Source organism: Symphalangus syndactylus, chromosome 21, assembly GCF_028878055.3.
Source record: "Symphalangus syndactylus isolate Jambi chromosome 21, NHGRI_mSymSyn1-v2.1_pri, whole genome shotgun sequence".
Taxonomy (NCBI): domain Eukaryota; kingdom Metazoa; phylum Chordata; class Mammalia; order Primates; family Hylobatidae; genus Symphalangus; species Symphalangus syndactylus.
The window spans coordinates 80,580,224-80,596,611 of record NC_072443.2 but is presented as its reverse complement, the minus strand read 5'-3'; the positions used below and the strand labels follow the sequence as shown (position 1 = coordinate 80,596,611).

Here is a 16,388-nt window from a genome sequence, read left to right as displayed (position 1 = left end):
GTCGCATAACTAAGCTAGAAATGAGAACTCAGGCATAATTCCCAAATTAACTCTTAGCCCCTCAACATTATACACTTCATTCCAGACCATTTTAAAGCTCTTTTCCCCAGTGCTGAAACATACAAGACCCTCACTACTCCAAGTGCAGTCTGGCATCATCAGCGTCACCTGCGGGTTTGTTAGGAGTGCAAATTCTTGGATCCCACCCCAGATGTACTGTATCAAAATCTGCATCTTAAAAAGACCTCCAGGAAATTTGTGTGCGCTTGAAAGCTTGAGAAGTATGCTCCACATTATTGATTAATGCAAATACAGAAAGCAGAGTAATTCCTGTAACTCCCAGAACCCTTCTAGAGGAGTTTCTCTTGTTAAGCATCTAGTTATTTGACTGAACAACTCAAAGGGAGAGGGTGACAGGAATAAATCCTAGTGTCTGCTGCCACCTTGTGGTAAGAAGTTCCATCCCAGGCAGAATTCGCTCTTCACCACGAAATAAATGGGGCAATGTTGGAAGGTAGGAGTGGATCAGGTCCTCAATTTAGCAATGTACTTTGAGAGACCACTACAAAATTCCAAGATGTAATGAAAACCACCCTTGGGGTACACTTTGAGATGGCCAAACAACAACTGGCCTTGTCATATGTGTCCCACAGGACAAGAGAACATTCACCAGCTGTAACTGAGAGATCTAACAGAAGCTCAACTGGTGTTAATTAACAGATCGTTGGTATTCCTATAGGTCCCTACCCCTTCGGAGTTCAAAGACACACTTCTGACTGTGGTGGTCAATTCGTGCATGGGTGTTTTTTGTTGTTGTTATTTGTTTTTTTTTGTTGTTGTTGTCCTATCCAAATGCCAGTGTTGAGGCAATCAGATCACCATTTCTGCATTTGCCTCGTTCAAGAATCTGTGAAGTGTTCCACAAAGGTCCATGGAATTTCACACAGCTCTGTCAAATACATCATTGGTGACCTCTGTGAAGTTGCAAACAGGGCCAGTCCCACAAATAATGTCTCTTAACACTTGGAAGGGAATAAGGGAAAGACTCTAAAAATTTCCTACGTATTTTATTTCGAATAGCCCACACCTTGACAGTACATTCAGTCACTGGCTGATTTTGTATTGAAGTCTGTAAGTTCAATAACTAAAACCATCCAAAACAGCTACTACAGGTGAAGTTGACAGCAATGGCCCACGCTCAGCTGTATCTACCAGAACCCTTTAAGATTGCCTATGGAAAAGTTGGACAGTACCGAAGATTCCAGCAACTCAAGAAGAAAAATGGCTCATTCAAAAGGAAGGGGATAGAAAGGTAACAGATATTCATCTCCTTTTCTATCAAATGAGAGTCTTTGGGTTTGGCATAGTGGCATGTCCTTTTAAGCGTTGCATTTAGAAATGAAGACTCTGGATGGATTGGCGGGGAGGGTACTGCATTGGATCCAGAAATCTAGTGCAACAATGTAAGCTTCATTTTATGATCAGAAACGTCTTAATTGTAACAGGGAAAACCTTTCCTTTCCACTTGAAATTGAGTTTCAATGTGGCATAGGAGACTAAAATAAGTACTGATCCTATGTTGATATTTCAGCATCAGAATTTTGGACATCTCACGTCCCACGAAAATACTATTATTTTGAAAAGTCATTAGTGCATTCTTCAAAATAGGTCCACGACCGGTGCTTTCTTTCTCCTATCCCAGCAATTTGGGCTGCTGATATATGTGCTAATCACATTTCACTATGGACACATTGTTTAATGTAACATTAAAACTACCTTAGACCTACTATTTTTTGCCAACGACAAAACCATACACACAGGTATGAAACATCCAAAATATAATATATTTTAATTTGGAAAGTCAGTGTGGTGATTTATTTTCCAATTTCTTTGGGCTTCTCTCTTACCAGGTCCATGGGCTATAGCTCAGACATGTAGAAGTGAGGTGTTTTAATGAGTCCTGTAAGCATCAAAGACCAAGCTTATGAACTTCCATGGACAAAATAAAATACTGCAGAGATTTCCACTTTCAGTGAAAAGTAGGAGCTCCGGGGGAAGCAATACAACCAAATAAATTCGGTACCAACACAAAAATATTTAAAAACTTAAGAAGGGGAGGGTTCTGCTCATATCAGAAATTGCAGCAGTTGTGTTCCTAGGCTCTGGAGCTAAATCACCTTTGTTAATTATGTTTTCGATAGACTGGGGATGAGAGTGGGGAGGATGGGAATGGAAAACACCTTCTAGAGATTCTGAGACCACTTAGAACTGGGCTTTTAACATGGGTGGTCTTCGAAATTCCTGAATCTCCTGAAATTGTATTTGCATTGTTCTGTGCCAGAGTATGTGTATGTGTGCACGTGTTTATAGTAGTAGAATCACTTAAAAATTAAATTATTATTAAAGGAGTCTCAGAGGGGTCTACGGGAGGTTAATCCTAGCCCGTAAGTTATCTTTGGGCAAATTAGGAAATGGTGCTCCCTCCTCAGGACATTTTACTGCCATCTGCCAGAAAATCATTATAACTTTACACAAGTCTAAGGACGAAATTGAATAGCACCCCCTAGAAGTCGTATATGTATAATTTGCAGAACCCTGCCCTTGGTCCCAGAAGGGAGGCTGCTAGCTTCTCCCTTATTTTGCCCTCTAGTGTGGGCTCCCTCCTTGCCTTTTACATTTTCCCCACTGTTCTGATCCACATGGTAATAAAAAGTATCATTTATTGAATGCTTTTTAAGATTCCAAACACATGAATTATTTCCTTTTATTTTCATAATTCTGAAAAGATTATGCCCATTTTCAAATGAGAAGACCAACGCTTATAGAGGTTACATGACATGCCCAAGGTCACAGAGTTAGGAATTGTCCTGAGTTGAACCAATACCATTGAACTCCAGTGTCCAGGCTGTCACTGAACCACTTCCCATATATAATTACAGAAAAAGGCTGAATGATTTGGGTTCTGTTTAGAACAGTGTTTTCCTGGAGAGTAGTACATATGCTACTCATGGTACGTGAGATATTTTAGGTAATATATGAAGAATATTATTAATGGTTATAAATTGGTTTTAATCCATATTAGAAATATATGTTATACATTTAATATAATGTAATAGCATAATATAAAACCTGGGATTTCACCCAGAGAAATGAAAACTTACGTTCATACAAAACCCATACACAAATGTTTATGGCAGCTTTATTCATAATAGCCCCAAACTGGAAACAACCCAAATATCCTTCAATCGGTGAATAGTTAAACAAAATGTGGTACATTCATGTCATGGACTATTACTCAGCAATAAAAAGATATGAAGAATTAATACACAAAATCTGGATGAATGCCTAGAGAATTATGCTGAGTGAAAAAAAGCATAGCTCAAAAAATTACATGATGTGTATTTCCATTTACATAACATTCTGGAAAGGACGAGAATTACGCAAACAGAAGACACACTCGTGGATGCCAGTTTAAGAAGGGGGGACCAGTGGATAGCGGATGTGGCTATAAAACATGAGGCATCTTGGTGTTACTGGAAATGTTCTGTATTCTGACTGTATCAATGTCAATATGCTGGTTGTGAAAATATAGTTTTGTAAGATGTCACCATTTGGGGAAACTACATAAAGAGCACACGGAATCTCCCTGTATTTCTTTCTCTTTTTTTTCTTTATTTTTGAGACAGAGTCTCGCTCTGTCGCCCAGGCTGGAGTGCAGTGGCGCAATCTCGGCTCACTGCAAGCTCTGCCGGCCAGGTTCACACCATTCTCCTGCCTCAGCCTCCCAAGTAGCTGGGACTACAGGCGCCCGCCACCACGCCCGACTAATGTTTTGTGTTTTTAGTAGAGACAGGGTTTCACCGTGTTAGCCAGGATGGTCTTGATCTCCTGACCTCGTGATCTGCCCGCTTCGGCCTCCCAAAGTGCTGGGATTACAGGCGTAAACCACCACGCCTGGCCCCCTCCCTGTATTTCTTAGAATTGCATGTGGAACTATAATGATCTCAACATCAAAATTTTAATTTTAAAAACACCGAAATTTCATGGATATTATTACTTTGGGTGAAGCTAACAAAAAATAGTTAATTGAGGAAGAATATTAGGTAATAATTGTATCACGGTATAGGTGATACTCTAGCATAGTAGTTAACAACACAGACCTCAGGATCAGATAGATAATCTGGACATAAATTGTTTAATCTCTCCAAGCTTTAATTTCTTCATGTGTGAAGCAGAGATGAGAATATAAAGATTAAATTATGTTATACACATGAAAGCACTTGGAAGAGTGTTTAGCACACAGAAAGCTATCAGGAAATGTTGTCTATTGTTTAGTCTATTGTGTAAAATAAAATATGCCAAAATTATGAAGATGGTACACATAGTCACTATATATGAGTTTACAGTATGTTATCTAAATGAGTGTTTTATGTAAATGCAGTATTTATGGGGCCTTGGAGGTTACTCCTTATTGACTACCCTAGCAGACTCTCTCATCTTTTACTACTTTCCCTTTGAAACTGCCAAATCTAGCAAAAACCATTTCAAACTATCACTGAAATAAGATTGCCAGTTTGCCAATATAAGTTAATGGATTCCAACAGTCAGACCTGGATTGAAGTCTGCATTCAGCCCTTGGTCAATTAATTTAACCTATGTCTCAGTTTACTCATAAGTAAAATGAAGATAATAATATAACCTACCTCTAACAGTACTGTGTTTAAATTAAATAGCAGCCAGATTACTATAATTTGGTAACAAAACACCAAGTAGTTGCTTTGGCTTTGTTTTTCTGTGATTTGATTCTTGGTCTTCAATTTCTTTTTTTTCTTCTGAATTGTATAATTGGTTCACATTTGAAGTTTGTGTTTTAATGATTTAAATTTTTCACTTTTAACTTTACAGTTTCCCTAATATGAACCATTTTTATTTTGTTTAGATGGCACAGAGCTGTGTCTACCAACTTACTAAAACAAAATGTATTGGTCCCTAAAGAGGAATCATCCAGTGATAGTGACATGGGATTTCATGAAAGCCAGCAAAATCAGAAAAGTAATTTGAAGACGAAAGTGAAGACTGCTTTTGGGAGGATGCTGTCCTACAAATATAGAAGCAAGTCAGCAAGTGCCAGCCAAGAGGGCTCCACTGACCATAAGGAAGCCCTCCTGTCAAACACGCAGAGCCTTCGAATCCCTAGGATTGTCAAGGAGTTTCCATCTCCCAAGTTATTTACAGCAAAAATGAGAAAGCTGTCAGAGAATGGTAACCAAATTTGGGCAATTTGTCTTTGGGTTGAGGCCAAGAGGAAGAGTGAAATTAGAATGGATTATCACGCTACACCAGTATGGTATCCCTGAGGAGCTTGTCTGAAATGCAGAATCTCAGGCCCTACCTGGGACCTTCTGAGTCAGAAGCCACACTTTAGCAAGATCCTCAGTTGGCTTGTATGTTCATACCGTTTTGTGTGTGTGTGTGTGTGTGAGTGTGTGTGTGTTTAGATGGAATCTCGCTCTATCACCCAGGCTGTAGTGCAGAGGCATGATCTCGGCTCACTGCAACCTCTGCCTTCCGGGTTCAAGCAATTTTCCTCCCTCAGCCTCCTGAGTAGCTGGAACTACAGGAGCGTGCCACCACGCCCAGCTAAGTTTTGTATTTTTACTAGAGATGGGGTTTCACCATATTGGCCAGGCTGGTCTTGAACTCCTGACCTCAGGTGATCCATTTGCCTCGGCCTCCCAAAGTGCTGGGATTACAGGTGTGAGCCACCACGCCTGACCTTGCTCATACCTTTTGAGAAGCACTGAATTGGATTGCCTTGGAGGTTCCTCCCAGTTCAATTAAACAGTGTTCTAATCAGTTTAAAGTCACTGTTTATTTAAATATATACGTGTGTGTATATTCATATATACATGTATATATTTATTGCAAAGTCAAACTCAAGGGGGATTTTTGGTTTTGTTTCTGGAAAAAGTAGTGATGCAGACTTTCACATGGCTACTTCTAACAGTGGAGGGGGTAGTGAGAATTAAATGAATAAAATGTATAACTGGTAAGTCATAAAGAATGCTCACCTTTATTGCATCTACTTTCTATGTACTGTGTGAAAGAATCAATATTTGAACTGTTAACTTTAAGTCGTCTTTGCAACTAGTAATAATGCCATTTGGCATCCTATGAGTCATGACTAACAATACTACCAACGTTTGCATTGTTGTCTGTAGCTTTCAAAAAAATAAATGGAGTCTAGGCCGGGAGCAGTGGCTCACGTCTGTAATCCCAGTTCTTTGGAAGGCCAAAGCGGATGGATCACTTGAGCCCAGGAGTTTGAGACAAGCCTGGGCAACATGGTGAAACCATCTCTACCAAAAATACAAAAAAGATTAGTCAGGCATGGTGGCATGTGCCTGTATTCCGTACTAGGGGAGCTGAGGTGGGCGAATCGCTTGAATCTGCGAGTCGGAGATTGCATGAGCCGAGATTATGCCACTGCACTCCAGCCTGGGCAACAGAAAGAGACCCTGTCTCAAAAAAGAAAAGAAAAGAAAAGAAAAAGTCTATTTTTATAGCACTTTTATATTTACAGAAAAATTGAACAGAAAATGTAGAGTTCCCATATATGCCCTCCCTTCCCTGATTCCCATAGCTCCTATTATTAACATCTTGCTTTACAGTGGTACATTTACAATCAATGAACCAATATTGATATATTACTATTATTAACTGAAGTTATTGTTTACATTAGGGTTCCCCCTTTATATTGTGCAGTTCTGTGGGATTTGACAAATACCTACTTTTATGTCATACCCTATCATAACATGCATCCACCATTACAGTATCATACAGAATAATTTCACTGCTCTATATATCCTCTGTAGCTTTTTAATGTCCTTCACAGCACAGAATCAGGAAACACACAGCTCTTATAGTATATGTAAATATACATACAACCTCACATTTTACACACCATGATCAGGCAACAAAACTGATGTGTGCTTTTTCCAGGAAAAAAAAAACAAAACCTGATGGTTTCCAGCCAACTACTTTCAAACAAACTCTGTGTTCTGGAAAAAGCGGTCACTAATACAAGCATCCAAGCATCTAGCAACTACGTGGTATGGATTGAGCTGTATATTTCTGTTGGAAAGAACAAAGAGGATATGCTTCTATATTGCTGGGGCTGGAATTGAAGAATCCAGCAGAAAACAGAGGATCAAATTTCTACTCTTAATCTGTGCACTGGTTTATTTTTATCTTAGTTAGAATAACAAATATCAACTAAGATTTCTCCAGAAAAAATGCTCATCCTTTAGGATGTAGCTCAAACATTAATACCCTTTGTTGTGGCCCAAAATCAGTTGCTCTTCCCTGCTGACCTTCAAAACGTGTTTTTATCTATTTAACAAATATCTGCTAAGTACTTATTACAAGACAGCCACAATATTTGGGATAGAGTAGCATATAGGACAGACATAGTCCGTCCCTCGTGGAGTTATAGCATAGAGGGGCTTTCAAACATGCAGAAAATTACATTTGTTCCAAGAGCACAGGATGCTATTGAAAGAAATCATGGGTGCTCTAACTTTAGGGGAGGGGTCTCAGGAAAGGCTTCCCCAAGGAAGGGACAACTAAATTGAAATCTGAAGGATGTCTAAGACATAAAGATGGCTTACACAAGGTGGAGCGGGGAGAACAGTTTCCCAGGAATAAGGGAGAGCATGTTCAAGTCACAATATCAAGAGCACCAGGCACAATTAGGAAATGAAAGAAATCCAGTGGAGGCTGGAACACAGAGAGCTAAGGAGAGGCTGGTTGAATTAGGTTGTAAGGGTGCCTGTCATAGCACACATTGAGAATTTTTAACTTTCTTCTAAGGGTGATAAGAAACCATTGGATACTTTCAAGCTGGGGATTTATATAATCTGATTTGCATTCTTAAAAGATAGCTTTGGCTATCTTTTAGTGTAGAGTGGATTGGATGAGGGTAAGCGCAAATGCAGGAAGAACAATAAGCACCCGTACATTCTTTCAGGCAAGGAATGACATTAGCTTGGATTAGTCATGGCAGTGGGAATGGCGAGATAAAGGGAGAAATAAGCATAGGTAGAAGTTACAACAGTTGGGGAAGAGTTGGACAGTGAAGGGTGGGGGAGAGGGAAGAATTTCTGGATTGAGCACTTGCTTTGAAGGTGGAGGCATCATAAACTAAGATAAGGAGCAATGGACCTGGATTGAAAAATAAGTCATGAGTTCCAGCTAGACTTGCTGACTTGAGGTCCCTGCCAAATAGCCAAGTGGAAGTGTCAAGTAGGCTAATGTATTCATTGAGGTCTGAGGCTCCCAGAGAAGTCCTTATCAATGGACTTTAAGCAACAAGATGATTTTAGGTGTGCACACAGCATGAAGGAACAGTGTAACACACAGCAAATTGCAAACACCCTTTCCCCAATGCTGTCATCCTTTTGAATACATCAAGGAAAATGTCTCATTTAGTGACCCCCTTTTTTAAGAAAAAGAGAGTACCTGTAGTCCCAGCTGCTCGAGAGGCTGAGGCAGGAGAATGGCCTGAACCCGGGAGGCAGAGCTTGCAGTGAGCCTAGATCACACCACTGCACTCCAGCCTGGGCGACACAGCGAGACTCCGTCTCAGAAAAAAAAAAAAGAAAAAAGAAAAGAAAAAGAGAGTAACCTCAGGTTTAGTGCCTTCTGCAAAAAATAACATAGTATTTAATTTTAATGCCTATTTATGATACTAGTCATAATTTATGGTAGTGTTTTAAAGTTTCCTTTATAAATACATTTATGGAGTTAAGAACTGAATTGATATGTTTTAAAATGCTAAGGAATCCAAAGTTCACCTGGCTCCTGGATATAGGAAAGACAAATCAATGGTATGTAAATGATCGAGCCTTGAGCCACATTTCTCGAAAATAGATAGAAAATTTGCTTTAATCCACAATGAATACCCAAGGGAGGGCCTTGCATGTTAGAGGGTTACTTTTCTAATTCTACAATGGTTCAGGGGAAAAACTTAAATCTCGAAGAGAGACAGAGGTAGCTACCTTGTCAAAGACTGGGTTGGTGTCCACTTAGGTCATGACCATAACAAAAGGCAAATGTGTGCAGGAGAAAGTGTAAGATTGGGAAGAGCAAATCAATTTTTTATTTTTAACTCTAAAGAAAAAAAGCTACTGAAGCAGCATGTGATGCTGTCTTCTAAGAATACTGTATTTTTAATAGGAAGAATGTGTTCCTCATTGTGATCCTTACAGATTCCTTTATCCCCCTTTCTCGAAGCGACTATACAACTTGATGTTGTAGAGGCAGAGACAGAGGAGATAACCCAGGGAAATACACTCCTTCGGGCCAGGAGAACCACCAAGCGGTTATCTGTGACATCTCTTCCTTCAGGACTGCAAAAGGTAAAACGCTAAACAAATTTGCCTCTGAAGACTTACACATAACTCAATGTCTAGAGATTTTGCAAAAACCAAGTTCTCTCCCACCATGAGTCCTCCACAATAAGCCCTTTAAATCTGCTGCTTCTGTCTCCTCTCCAAGAATTTAGGGTACTCTCTGGGTCAGATTCTTCTACTTCTAAGCTCAAATTGTTCAGCTTCTACTACATCTGGGCAACAGTGGAGTTTGGATTTTTATAACTGACTTTCTCACTCTTCAAATGTTAGTATATTAGCATTCTGGCCTATCTGTACATACTATGTGGAGTGGAACTCATTAGACCAGCACTGTCGAATGGAACTTTCGGTGGAGATGTAAGTGTACATTGTCCAATATAGTAGCCGTTAGCCGCATTTGGCTTTGAGACTTTGAAATGTGGTCAGTGCAACTGAGGAGCTGAATTTTTAATCTTAATTTTCATTGAAACTGAAATGTAAACAGCCGTATGTACAACACAGAAAGTGCAGCGTAGATTATCTAGGACTCTCCAAACCAATGCTTTTACTTATCCATAGGTAAGCATGGGTTTTTTTGTGCGTGTTTGTTTGTTTTGAGACAGAGTCTCACTCTGTTGCCCAGGCTGGAGTGCAGTGGCACAATTTCAGCTCACTGCAACCTCCGTCTCCTGGGTTCAAGTGATTCTCTTACCTCAGCCTCCCATCTAACTGGAACTACAGGAGTGCACAACCATGCCTGGTTAATTTTTGTATTTTTAGTAGAGACAGGGTTTCACCATGTTGGTCAGTCTCGTCTCGAACTCCTGGCCTCAAGTGATCCACCTGCCTTGGTCTCTCAAAGTGCTGGAATTACAGATGTAAGCCACCGTGACCGGCCACGTATGTATGTTTGATCCTAAATTGCCCAGACTATTTTTCAAAAATAGAACCATGAACTATTATTTTAGATATAAGACTTACCTTAAAGCTATGTTCCAAACTCTAAGTGCTTTAAAAATATCAACTCAGATAATCCTTACAACAGCCCTATAATGTAGGTAGCAATATTATTCTTATTTTAGGGATGGTACTGAGAGTTTAAGTAATTTGCCCACGTAAGTGACAGAGCCAAGTTTCAAACCCGGGAACACCTGGCTCTAGAGTCCTTAGTAGTAATTGCGATGCTATAGATTAACTATACTGTCCAATATGCTAGTCAATAGCTACATGTCACCACCTATGTTAATTAAAATTAAATAAAATTAGAAGTGCAGTTCCCCAGTTGCACTAGCTACGTTTCAAATGGCCAATAATCACACCTAGTTAGTGGCTGTCCTATACAGCACAGATAGAGAACATTTCCATCTTCACAGAAAGTTACAGTGAACAGTGCTGCTCTGGAACACCACTGTCAGAGTGCACTGATATTAGTTTTGAATTTTTGCCTTTTGTGTGCTAGGTTCGTATTCATTGTGCCCCTATTATGTTTTAGGCAGTTTGTAGGTTTGGGGGGTATAGGGTGATCCAATGGACATGGTCTTGCTTCTGTGGAACTTACAGTCAAATAGAAGAGATAGACATTAAACCATAGCACCACACAGCAGTGGGGTAAGGGTAATCTTTTGAACAAATGTTGCTGGAACAAGTGGGCATTCATATAGAAAAAAATGAAAATTGATCCCTATCTCACACCATATACAAAGATTAATTTCTGTTCAGTTATAGATTTGAGTGGAAAAGGCAAAAATCTTAAAACTCCTGGAGGACAATAAGAATATCTTCATGACTTCAGGATAGAGAAACACTTCTTAGGACACACATAACAATAATCATAAAGACGAAGCAATTTGGCTATGATTAAGAATTTCTGTCCATCAAAGGTGTTAGATCAGAGGTTGTCAACTAGCTATAAAAATGTTTTGTTTAGCCCTCAGAATGTTCTCAAAAATATATTTGAATTGGCTGGGTGTGGTGGCTCATGTCTGTAATCCTGGCACTTTGGGAGGCTGGTGAGGGAGGATCACTTGAGCTCAGGAGGTTGATACCAGCCTGGGCAACATGGCAAAACCCCATCTCTACAAAAAAAATATAAAAATTACCTGGGCATGGTGGTACACACTTTTAGTCCCAGCTCCTCAGGAGGCTGAGGTGGGAGGATCACCAGAGCCCACAGAGGTCGAGGCTTTAGTGAGCCATGATCATGCCACTGCTCTCCAGCCTGGACAACAGAGTGAGACCTCATCCTAAAATATATATATGTATTTGAATTAATTGTCTACATTTAAAAATTAGGATATTTCTAATACAATTCTGGGTTTTCAACTTTCTTTTGAAAAATAAAAAGATTTGAAAATACTAGGCCAATTCCTCATGGCAACAAGCAGGAGCTGCACCAGGGTACTGCAAGAGGTGTGGTCTCTTCAGTCCATACCAGCCCCAACTAGTCCTGCTTTACAAAACTTGCCTAGGCACTAGATTTTACCATAGTTGTATTCAATAAACACAGACATAACGTAGTAACTGCCAAGGATGCTACTATGCTAGGTGCTTAACAGGAAAAAATACTGGGTTTTACGAAAGAGGAAAAAGAGGGGTCTTACTTTAGATAGATCGGGGAAGATTCTGCAAGTGACATTTGAGCTGGGCAAGCTGGCAGGGTAGCAGTGGTTCAGCAGACTCCATTTGTAAAGGCAAAGGGTAGGACCCAGATGTGGTCCCATATCCTACTTTGTGTAGGTCTCACAATAGTCCTAATGCTAATTATTAAGCACAAGGGGAAGGAAGAGTAAACTCAGTAAGACTAAAAAGGGCATATTAGCTTGGAGCCATGACCTGGGAATGATTTCCAATTGCAACACTATATTAGGACAGGTACTTGTAACCAGTAAGCCAGGGACAATGGGAAAAGTATCAGGCATGGGGTGAAAAGAACCCAGAGCTTTCTTTTTATGTTTGAAGACATGACTGCCGTGAAAATAAGGAAACCTGCAGAAACGAGACCAAATTAACAACTAGATCCACTGATAATGAGCTTTCTGGGGCACTGGTCCACAACGGCCCCACACTCTCACTGTGCTCAGCAGCTGCAGAGGCAATTTCTTCTTCCCCTTATGAATGACCTGCTTTTTCCCTGATGCTGTATATTCTTTCAGAGCCAGACAATCTCATTTCTCTGCACCCTATAGATCTCTTCAAAGAGAGCTCTAAGCACAAAGAAGATACTTGGGGTGTGGAGAATAATATGAATACAGTCTCCAATCCAATATTGTTATGTGGCAAATGTTCAGTTTATAAGATAATGTCCCAGGGGTGAGAACTCTTGTTTAAGCACCATCACATAAATAATGTTGGTAGTTCCTAATCTGATGTGTTTTGCATTTTTACCATAGGGGCCATATTCACCAAAAAAGAGACCATACTTTCCAGCACTTAAAAAAAAGAAGCGTGGCATGGAAAACATCCTTCAAAAATCAGACTTGACAGTAGGAAAGCTTCAAATGCAGGTAGTGGACAAAGGCTTTTAACTTTTGAGTCTCAGAAGCATCAGACAGCCAGGCTTAAGCAAACGCACAGCCCTGCTAGACAGCATGGTTGTGGGATGAAATTAATGATTAGCATTAAGAAATAATGTTAGCAAGGGGGGCATTCTGAAAGTGGCTAAAGGATTGCTAAGGACACCTAGGATGATGGTGTGTAGCTGATAAATATTAAATGAATTCAATTAAAATGAAGGCATATACATAGGTTTCTTTTCAGAAGAACTGAGATCGTCTTTATCACTGGGTGGTAAATGTACGCTTTCAAGCTCCATTTGCTATGACTTGAATTAGAATAATATTTTAAGACTTGCAAAATGTCCACCAGTTCCAGAACTCTTCTCTCAGGAAAAGCAACTACCCCTTTGATTTTGACAAGGCTTTCCAACACATGGCTTCATTTCTTTGTATTTATCTGTCATAGGTGGATGACCTCATAGAAACAGTGACTGATAAATCCATGAAGCTATTGGCCCAAAGACATGCTGAGCTTCAACAGTGTGAGTTTCTGGGGGATGAAATTCTTCAGTCTTCTAAACAGTTCCAGAGGATATCCAAGAGAACCATGATGAAGTATAAATTAAAAAATGTGTGTTTCCCATGTACCTGCTGCTGCTTCTGACTTTGTTCCCGATTCTTTAAAAGTTATCTTCCCTAGGCTGGGCATGGTGGCTCATGCCTGTAATCTCAGCACTTTAGGAGGCCAAGGCGGGTGGATCCCTTGATGTCTGGAGTTCAAAACCAGCCTGGCCAACATGGTGAAACCCTATCTCTACTAAAAATACAAAAATTAGCCAGGCGTGGTGGCAGGCGCCTGTAATCCCAGCTACTCGAGAGGCTGAGGCAGGAGAATTGCTTGAACCTGGGAGGCAGAGGCTGGAGTGAGCTGAGATCACACCACTGCACTCCAGCCTAGGCGACAGCACAAGACTCCATCTCGAAAATAAATAAATAAATAAAAGTTGTCTTCCAAGAGATTCTTATCTTTTGGTACTTAATCCTGAATAAATCTCTCTAGTGAATTAATCAATGGGGGTGGGGATACGAAGGCAGCATTTTAAAAAAAAATTCTACCCAATAGTCCTTTAAAAAATAAATAACTTTTTTGAAAAACTGGTATTTGGGGCACAGTGGCTCACGTCTATGCTCCCAGCACTTTGGGAGGCTAAGGTGGGTGGGTCATGTGAACCCAGGAGTTTGAGACCAGCTTGTGCAATATAGTGAGAATCTGTCACTACGAAAAATTTTTAAAAATTAGCTGGGTATGGCGATGTGTTGCCTGTAGTCCCAGCTACTCGGGAGGCTGACATAGAAGAATTGCTTAAGCCTGGGAGGTCAAGGCTACAGTGAGCTGTGATCAAGCCACTGCACTCCAGCCTGGATGACAGGGCAAGACCCTGTCACAGAAAAGAAAAAAAAAGAAAAATGGATTTTTAATTCTGAGTCAGTATAGGCAAATTTTTGTCTCATAATTCTTACTAATAATGGAAAATAAAAACATTTGTCACAGCATAGCAATTCTGCAAAGAAATTTCTCCCATGACTTGCCAGATGAAATTAGAGGAAGCATTTATAGGTATTATGACACTTTTAATATGACTACAACTGAGCTAATTTTAAACTTTCATTTTTAAAGATAAAAATTATTATTAAAATTACAAAAATGTAACATCATTAAGGCATGATTCATGCAAAGTGTCATGTTTCTGAACTAAAATAAATGGATAAGGATGGAGCTGAACAAGTATCACACATATAATGAAATACTTAAGAAAATTACAAGTGATTCAGCCTTAGCTTAATTTTTAAAAAGATTATAAATTCTTTATGCAAGACAATCTTTTTTATTTTTTTTAGACAGAATTTCACTCTTGTTGCCCAGGCTGGAGTGCAATGGCACAACCTTGGCTCACCACAACCTTCGCCTCCTGGGTTCAAGTGATTCTCCTGCCTCAGCCTCCTGAGTAGCTGGGATTATAGGCATGTGCCACCACACCAGGCTAATTTTATATTTTTTTTTAGTAGAGACGGGGTTGGTCAGGCTGGTCTCGAACTCCTGACCTCAGGTGATCTGCCCGCCTCGGCCTTCCAAAGCGCTGGGATTACAGGTGTGAGCCACCGTGCCTGGCCTATGCAAGACAATCTTAACAAACTATTTACTTCAAACAACTCTTCACTTTATCAATACATTTTTTCTATTGAAAATGATTCCTAAAGAACAAAACAGTAGAGAAAACAGATCAACAAAACATTTGAGAACCATATTCCTCACATACTAAGGAGAGATAATAGAAAGTAATGTGCATTATTTTACTTTGTATCTTATAATTACCTCTCATACCAGCGACTTTTAACAGCCTGGAACCTCTCTCCACAATAAGCATACACCACTAACATTTTGCATGTAATTTCACAGGTTCATGGTCCTCCTAAAGCCTCTTCCTACACTCTGTTTTCAGAAGTGTAACCATTTCCAGAAATTGGCCCATTTTCCCATGTACATCCTAGAAATGCCAGCTTCTAACAATTTTCAACTTATTTTGTAAGCCAATCAATGTTACCAGTTAAAAACTACCTAGAATATTAATGAGCACAAACATATGCAGGTTAAAAGCATGTTATTAAGCATTTTTGGATGTTGCTTCCTACCACTTAAGAATAAAAAATGCATTTTAATAAAAACAAATCTATACTGAAGTCATTTTCCTTTGTGTGAGGAAATATGAATGAAATACATTCATACTTAAAAACAGAGTATTGTACTGCCAAAACTTTAAATATCTCAAGAGCATACCACATTTTAAACACATTATGGTCATGTAGCTATTTCAATATTCCTAGGAGTGGTGGGCAATTAGCCTGTCTATGGTTTAGGATCTGTTTCCATGCTTGCTTCCTGAGCTTCTTCTACCTCTGAGAGTTTTTCATCATCTGTAATTGAGAAGGAAACAAAAAACCTTAGTCAAGTTTGCCTATATTTTATATTCAATGAACACATGAAAACATGTTTATCCTTTATTAGCCAATACAATTAAAGCAAAGATGGCTACTAGTTGAATCAAACTTTAAAATTTATGTGATAGATTTCACTTAAAAAAAAAAATCCGGGCAGGGTCTGGTGGCTCATGCCTGTAATCCCAGCACTTTGGGAGGTCGAACCAGGTGGATCACCTGAGGTCAGGAATTCAAGACCAGCCTGGCCTACATGGTAAAACCCCGTCTCTACTAAAAATACTAAAATTAGCTGGGTGTGGTGGCATGCACCTGTAATTCCAGCTACTCGGGAGGCTGAGGCAGGAGAATCACTTGGGCCTGCAAGGTGAGGATTGCAGTGAGCCAAGATTGTGCCACTGTACTCCAGCCTGGGTGACAGAGCAAGACTGTCTTAAAAAAAAAAAAAAATGGGTCTTAGGCTATTCTTTAAAACAATCAGAAGATCAGATAACACAAAAATTTCCAC

At 39.7% G+C, this 16,388-nt stretch overlaps 2 protein-coding genes across 2 annotated transcripts in view; one reads left to right on the top strand and one right to left on the bottom strand.

The window, feature by feature from the left end:
* Positions 1-1,187: 1,187 nt before the first annotated feature.
* Positions 1,188-15,395, top strand: C21H3orf49 (chromosome 21 C3orf49 homolog). Its single transcript, XM_055259980.2, has 6 exons — positions 1,188-1,312; positions 4,940-5,262; positions 9,295-9,419; positions 12,782-12,895; positions 13,353-13,517; positions 15,345-15,395. Exons 1-6 carry the CDS (start codon positions 1,188-1,190, stop codon positions 15,393-15,395), a joined length of 903 nt encoding a protein of 300 aa, XP_055115955.2.
* THOC7 (THO complex subunit 7) overlaps positions 3,186-16,388 on the bottom strand; it is a 42,095-nt gene continuing 28,892 nt past the window's right edge. The window contains exon 8 of the mRNA XM_055259981.2: positions 3,186-15,859. Within this exon, the coding sequence (XP_055115956.1) occupies positions 15,792-15,859 (68 nt within the window). The 3' untranslated portion in view covers positions 3,186-15,791. The remainder of the gene's footprint in view (positions 15,860-16,388) is intronic.

Excerpts from the sequence above, each read along its gene's own strand:
- C21H3orf49 (XM_055259980.2), top strand. The coding sequence starts at position 1,188 with ATGGCCCACGCTCAGCTGTATCTACCAGAACCCTTTAAGATTGCCTAT. Across the intron at positions 1,313-4,939 it reads AAAAGGAAGGGGATAGAAAG|ATGGCACAGAGCTGTGTCTA; the intron begins GTAACAGATATT and ends TATTTTGTTTAG. Across the intron at positions 5,263-9,294 it reads GAGAAAGCTGTCAGAGAATG|CGACTATACAACTTGATGTT; the intron begins GTAACCAAATTT and ends CCTTTCTCGAAG.